Raw genomic sequence first — 7,940 nt, 5'->3', positions numbered from 1 at the left:
ACATAAAAAAACATATCAAATTGTGTCATAATCGTGAAAAACGTGTTAAAAACATGTTAAACATGCCAAAAACATGAAAAACATGAAAATGTGTTCAACGTGTCAAAATGTGTTTAAACGTGCCAAAAACGTGTTTAACGTGACAAAAACATGTTCAACGTGTCAAAACGTGTTCAACATGTCAAAAATGTAAAAAAAACGTGGTTAAACGTGCCAAAAATATGAAAAACGGTCAAAATGTGTCATATTCGTGAAAAAACGTGTCAAATGTGTTCAACATGTCAAGAACGTGTTAAACGTATCAAAACGTGTTCAACGTGTCAAAAATGTGTTAAAGTGCCATAAACGTGTTCAACGTGTTAAACATGTGAAAAACGTATTAAACGTGTCAAAAATGTGAAAAAGTGTCAAAACGTGAAAAATGTGGAAAACATAAAAAAACGTGTTAACTAGATAAAAATGTGTTAAATGAGTCAAATACATGTTAGATGAAAAAATAAAAAAATAATTTGGGTTACTCAAACCCATACCTAACCCAACCCATATTAATACATAATATGGGTTGGGTTAGGGACGAATCTATGTAGGGGCTCCCACCCCCAAAAAAAAGTTTATTTATTTATTTATTTATTTTTACGGTAGAAATTGACATTACCCTAATTTCTTAAAAAAATTTAATATAACTCATTGTTTTTTTATTCAATTATTAAAAAATGGTTTAAAACTTTACTTTTATATACTTGTTTTTTTCCAAATTTTCTCGTTATTATTTTAAGCACACCTTAAATTTTTTTCAAGCCCACCCCAGTTTGAAATCCTGAGTCCGTCCCTGGTTACGTGTTGAGTAAATTAATTTGGATTAAATATGAATTGGGTAATACGGGTTGAATTTACCCGTTTTTCACCTATACATAAAATGATAGTCATATAAATCCCATAGTTTAGTACGTGCGACAATATGGACTGGAGTGACTCAATAAATTAACCTCAGTTTGCATGCATGTTGACATTGTTTTAAATAAAAGATTATTTTAATTTTTTTTATAATACTTTCACAACCTTTAAAAGTAATGTGTAAAAACAATTAAATTTTGTCATAAATTAATAATCTAGACGATAATATAATTTTTATTTGAAACTAGAGTTGTCAATTGATTTTAATGTATATCGGGTAAGATTATTTTAAATTATTTTTATAATACTTTGACAGCTTTTTAAAAGTAATTGTGTAAAAACAATTAAATTTTGTCATGAATTAATAATCTAAACGATAATATAATTTTTATTTTGAAACTAGAGTTATCAATTGATTTAAAAAAAATCAATAAAAATGTATATCCCATCTTCTAACTTCTACCTTCAGTCAAATAACTGTTACAGCCTAAGGAAAGACTGACCCTGAAACAGCCGAGAGAATTTATGGAATTCCTAATGTTCATTATTTTGAAAATGAATAAGGATTTATCAAAAAAAAAAATTATAAATTATAATCCTTGATTCATGATTTGATCCATTGCAAATATACCTAATTACTTTATGGTATTGTTTTAAGGTGTTTTACCTTTCAAGTGGTCATCTCATTATTTTTCTTCCAATTCTTTAATGTATATTCAGTCTTCATTGCTTTTATGATCATTATTGTCATTTTTTTTAGAAGGGAAATTCATTTAATTATAATAGAAGATGTAAACATTAATAACTTTGTCTCACAAATATAAAATGTCACACTCAATAATAAAAAATTTAAAAAATTACAAAAATAATTAGATAATTTAGAATTTAACAATAGTGAATATTGCGACCTAAACATTTAAGTTTTTGAAAGAGCATAATGATCTTTTGCAAAAATCAGGTGAAAATTCTATGTAAATAAAAATATTCACAATTTGTTTTTACTAATTTTAACAATTTTGGCAATAGTTCTTTTTATTTATTTATTTTGTAATATTCTAAATGAAAATTTATTAATTATTTTTATTTTCTTAACTAAGTTTAAGAGTTATCTTTTTTTTAGTAACATTCGTTAAAAACAAATACAACAATTCACTATTCTTAACCTTCCACTTTAAGAGCATATTTTAAATTTTCTTTTAAAATGTTACGTTTATCTTTTTGTAACAACTACTATTAATACATAAATTTATAGAGATTGTATATATATTTTTACTTACATTATTCAATGTAATATATAATATATATTATATATATATATATATATATATATATATATATTGCCATGTTTAAAATTAATATAACCTTTTTATTTTACTTTTTTAAATTTGAATTCTTAAAATAAATTTATTTATTAGTGACTTTTTATCCTGTATTTATAGGTATATATACTATTTAAAAGTATATATATATATATATATATATATATATATATATATATATATATATATATAATATATATATATATATATAATATATTTAATATATGGCATATAAAATATTTATATATTTTACTTTTTTTTAATATGCGTGTCTGACTATATATATCTACTATTTACTCATTTAAATAAACATGTTTTTGACTATTTATATTTTACAATTCAGTCAAATAGTTCTATATCAACTTATCAAGGTTTTACCATTAGTAATCAAGTAAATTAAATTCCTGTTTAACCCTTGTGTAATGTTTCAGGCTAAATTCACCATATTCTAAACATGAACTTCATAATATATATATACTTTATCAACAACTTATATATGATCCTATATACAGAGTCGATCCCGATTTTTAAACTGCCCCTAAAAAACGTGAATTTTGACCGCTAAAAAAATAATAAAAAAGTAAGTTTTGGTAAGGTTGGAACTCATGACCTGAGGATAAACTTAAAATTTCACCCAAAATCACTAAACTAAACCATTTTATGATTACAAAATACTAAACATCTCTTCTTTATTTTATTAAATGGCTACCCTAGCCCTCGGACTTACCCTAGGGCCGGCCCTGCCTGCCGGGCTTACCCCAGGGTCGGCTCTGCCTATTATCAATATTCTAGCTATATTCAGCCATATATGAGGCATATGAGATTTGATTCAATTTAAATGGTCAACTATACTTCAAATATAAAATAGGTTGAAAATTGATAAGATTAGTCAAATTTACTAATATATAATTTAATTTTTTGTTCAATGAAAAATAAAGAAAATATTTTTTAAATATAGACACAATCTAGTTATAGATTCATTGAGAATATACTCCAAATATATTATTTTTTAATTGTTGACCTACACTTGATCAAGTTATATATATATAATATAATATGGTCTAGTTTTTATTCAAAATAATTTTTTTAATCTCCCTTCTTCAAATGAAGAATCCATGCACATGGAGGCTGATAATTCTTGCCCAATTGTTCTTCATCATCCATGGTGGTTCTTTATCTAATTACACTCGGTAATTCATTAGTAAATTCTATCATTTTTTGAGTGCTTATTATGATAAATGTTTAATGATTGAAACTTGGAGAATTTATTTTAGTAATTAATAACCTATTAATTAAATTGGGTTATTATTCTTATTTATGAAATTAAATATTTGCAGAGGAATTTTGCGGAATGAAACTGAAGCTCTTGCTGTCTCACCCGTGAAGTTACTAGTATATCCTAATGAGGTTGCTATTGATGAACACAAATATTTTCTTTTATTGTTTTAAGCTTAACTTATGATCCTTAATTGAAATAATACATAATTAAATATTAATTTCATGGTGATAATGTCTAACGGTATAGTGAGCGTCACATTTTCAACCCCTCAAGGCGATGTTACAGCCATTAGATATGGTTAGAATCGAAAATATACTAGATACTCTTAACAAAGAGGACAATAGAGGGTATTATAATTATTTTTAATCTTATTATTAATAAATTAATACATTTTATCTACATTTTCTAAGTACAGATACCTATAATTCTTAATTGTTAGATATTGGGATGTTGTTTGGAATGGTGACGGTGATGAGAAATCTATGTTTTATGATACTGAAGACTCAACTATGACATTGAAGCAAACACATCAGTACCAATTGATAGGTTATTATTATATTATTATTATTATTATTTTATAGGCAGTTAGTTACATTTGAATGAACATTTAATCAAATTAAATTTCCAGGGCTGATGGCACACCACTCTCTTAAGGGTCATGTGCAAAATGACACACCAAGTAGAGATTTCATTTAGTAGGACATGGAAATGGAGCGGAGCTCCTTTAAACATCGATAAGAGATTTATTATGCATAGAGGAAGTTCTGGATTCTATGCCTACGGAATATTCGAGCGCAAAAACTATTTCCCTGCGTCAAGGATTGACCAGATTAGGATCGTATTTAAGCTCCGGGAAGACTTGTAAGTTGTGGCCTTAAATTTTATTTTATTTGAAATCAAATTAAGGGAACAATTTTGTTAAGATCGACATATATTTGTAACAAATTTCTAGATTTGATTACATGGCCATTTCGGATGAAATACAAAAGGTAATGCCGAGTAATAAGGACCGAGCAAATGGTGAGACTCTTGACTACCCAGAAGCTGTTCGCTTAGAAAATGGAGAGGTAAGTGGAATGGATAATTTACTTTTAATATGTTTTAATATGTTGTTCTTAGTTGGATTTGTCTAAATATATTATAACTTAATTATAGGTCGATGACAAGTATCAATACGCTTCCGACAATAAAGATAATAAAGTTCATGGATGGATAAGTAGAAAAGAAAATATAGGGTTTTGGATAATCACACCGAGTGACGAGTTTCGAACTGGAGGGCCTCTAAAGAGAGACCTCACATCCCATTGTGGCCCTACATCGCTCTCTGTGAGTTTAATCGAGTCTTTGATTTCTCGTGTTATCCATCTAAAATAATTTTTGGAGCTGAATTTGAGTCCGAATAGAAAATAATATTAAATTTACAAGTACGTGTTCAATTAAATTATATTTTAGGTTTAAATTAACATCCCAAAAGAAAAAAAGTTTTCCCAAAAACATTTACAAATCTGTTATGGTTCAAACTTAAATTCATTTTCAGAAAGTGTTTCCAAAGTTAAATAATATAATTATTGTGTAGTTATAATTTTATGTATTTTGCTTTTGTTAGATGTTTGTAAGCACTCATTATGCTGGATTGCCTCTAGCCATGTACTTTGAAAACAAAGAACCATGGAAAAAGGTTTTTGGTCCTGTTTTTATCTATCTTAACTCCAATAAGAAAACATGGCCAATGTGGGAGGATGCAAAGTTACAGGTATATATTATTAATTCATTTTCACATTTTTACCATTTTATTGCCTCAACTTTTGAATTTTAAAAATTATTTTTCTTAGCTGTATAAAGAAACACTAAGTTGGCCATACAACTTTCCACTTTCGTCGGATTTCCCTCGCTCGAATCAACGAGGAGTTTTAATCGGAAAATTAAATGTTCAAGACGGGTAGGTCAATTATAAAATTTAATTTATAGTTTATAAATAGATACATTATAAAGATGTGCTAACATTATTATATTTCTTGAACATATTATTAGTTTAAAATTTCTACAAGGTGCCTATGCTTATGTGGGATTGGCTGCACCAGGGAAGGCTGGTTCATGGCAATATGAAAGCAAGGTTTTATTATAAACTAATATTCTTATTTAATTTGAATTATTTGTTCATTTTATTTAATTTTTAATTACTTTTCTTGCAGTGGTATCAATTTTGGACAAAAGCAGATAATAAAGGGAATTTTGTTATTAAAGGTGTTAGACCTGGAAATTACAACTTATTTGCTTGGGTCCCTGGATTGATTGGGGATTACAAATATGATTATATTGTTACCATTTCACCAGGTAATATATGTTTGTCAATAATTGTTTTTGTGGCTGTTTAGATTTAACTATGTTTGATTATAGGATTTACAACACGGTTGAACCACCTTTTGTTCAAGCCTCCAAGAGTCGGAGTGACTTTATGGGAGATTGGTTATCCAGATCGTAGTTCTCAAGAATTTTACATACCTAATTCTGATCCGTACTATTCTAACTACATCTTCAAAAGTTTCGAGAAGTGAGGCCTCTATCCTTTTATTTTAATTCCATACTTTTATAAACATTCGTTTAAAGATAATACTTGGATCTATAGATGATTTTGAATGATAAAAAAGATAAATTTATGTAGAAAAACTTTCTTTTGTCAAGAATGTTGATCTAGATGAGTTCATCTTTTTAAACATAATATAATTATACATGTATTTATGGGATTTTTTGTTATTTTCCATCTAAACTCATCTCCAACTCCAATTTCAAATGTTAGAAAACATGATTATTTATAAGAAAATTGGCTTGTTTGTTTTATATGCAGATTTAGACAATACGGGCTATGGTACCGATATAGTCAAATGTATCCTCGTCGAGATCTTGTCTATATTGTCGGATTGAGTAACCACACGAAACATTGGTTATTTGCTCAAGTTACAAGGTGCTATATTGTATATCTAGCTTTCATTTCACAACTAAATTTATGAGTTACAATTAACCACAAAGTAATTTTTTTGTTCTTTTACAAAGAAATTCACAGAAAAATGTGTTTGAAGGCACCACGTGGCAAATTGTTTTTCGACTAGAACACATCGAGAAGAACGGGATGTACACTCTTCAATTGGCAATAGCTGGGGCATCTGGGGCTGAGTTGCAGGTGCGAGTGAATAGATATGAAAAGCTACCACTTTTCACAACCGGTTTAATTGGAACAGAAAATATGATTGCAAGACATAGTGATCATGGACTATATAGGCTCTATAGTGTTTCCTTTCGGGGAAGTCAATTATACATGGGAAAAAATGTTATTTATCTAACACAAACTAGAGGAAGAACTCCATTCAATGGGCTTATGTACGATTATATTCGTCTCGAAGCCCCTTCCAGGCGATGAAGAACACCATAATTGTAGAGATTATTGAAATTTATAAATTATTTTGTTTAACTTAATTAGCTTCTACTAAATTGTCATATAACTTACTCATAGCTTAACCCTAAATCATAACTTAAGATATATTACTTCTTATTATATTTACTTCTTATTCTATTTAATTTCATCTTGCTAACATGAAAGTAATGGGCAAGTGGTTCGATATAGTCAATATTGAAAAAAATGTACAGTTTAATCGTTGAAGTATGATCAGTTTAATCAGTTCGATTAAATGACACATTTGTTAAATATATATATATATATATATATATATATATAATATAATATATATATCTATTATAATATATATAAATAATAACAATAGTATGAATAAGTAATTTATGAACATAAAATATTAATAAGGTCCTAACAATGAAAAAAATATAATACTAATGTCATTAATAAGTTACACTAGCCTAATTTATGAAAAATGTATAGATAAGGTTATACTTTTATATGAATAATATAATGAATTATAAGATCTACTCAATTAAAAAAAATGTTCCCTAAAACATAACTTCATTATACTAAGAATTTTTTATTATTAAACATTACATTAAGAATCAATTATAACAATTTTGAGATTAAATTTTTATTATACTAATACTATATAACAATTTATGTACAGTTCATTATTTTACTTTAAAAGTGTGAACTAATAATTATAATAAATTAATTATCAAGTTCTATTTTCGCTCTTAGTATTATTTAAACACTACTTTTTAAATTTTGGGTGTTTATGCGGTTTGAATGACGCTTATTTAACTAACTAAATAGTTTAAAATCAATTTAATAAAATAAAATTATAATAAATTCGATTTGTCCAAAGTTTGATATTAAATTTGGTTTGAAAAGTCACGTCTTTATATGAAAGTCTTAACCAATCCCTTCGAATTCCACAAAATTCCTTCCTCCTCAACTTCTGAAACCCTAAACTCTCACATATTTAAACTAAACAAATCCAAACCAAAACAAACAAAACAGGACAAACCAAACA

At 27.1% G+C, this 7,940-nt stretch overlaps 1 protein-coding gene across 1 annotated transcript; it reads left to right on the top strand.

Moving 5' to 3' along the window:
- The first annotated feature begins 4,159 nt into the window (after positions 1 to 4,159).
- On the top strand, positions 4,160 to 6,907 carry LOC124943759 (probable rhamnogalacturonate lyase B). Its single transcript, XM_047484230.1, has 10 exons — positions 4,160 to 4,353; positions 4,445 to 4,559; positions 4,648 to 4,818; positions 5,099 to 5,245; positions 5,325 to 5,434; positions 5,518 to 5,605; positions 5,685 to 5,826; positions 5,890 to 6,043; positions 6,338 to 6,454; positions 6,544 to 6,907. Exons 1-10 carry the CDS (start codon positions 4,160 to 4,162, stop codon positions 6,905 to 6,907), a joined length of 1,602 nt encoding a protein of 533 aa, XP_047340186.1.
- Positions 6,908 to 7,940: the final 1,033 nt, after the last annotated feature.

The sequence above is a fragment of the Impatiens glandulifera genome, chromosome 6 (genome assembly GCF_907164915.1).
Source record: "Impatiens glandulifera chromosome 6, dImpGla2.1, whole genome shotgun sequence".
NCBI lineage: Eukaryota > Viridiplantae > Streptophyta > Magnoliopsida > Ericales > Balsaminaceae > Impatiens > Impatiens glandulifera.
Note: the sequence above shows the minus strand (reverse complement) of the source record. Positions and strands in the feature narration are given on the sequence as shown.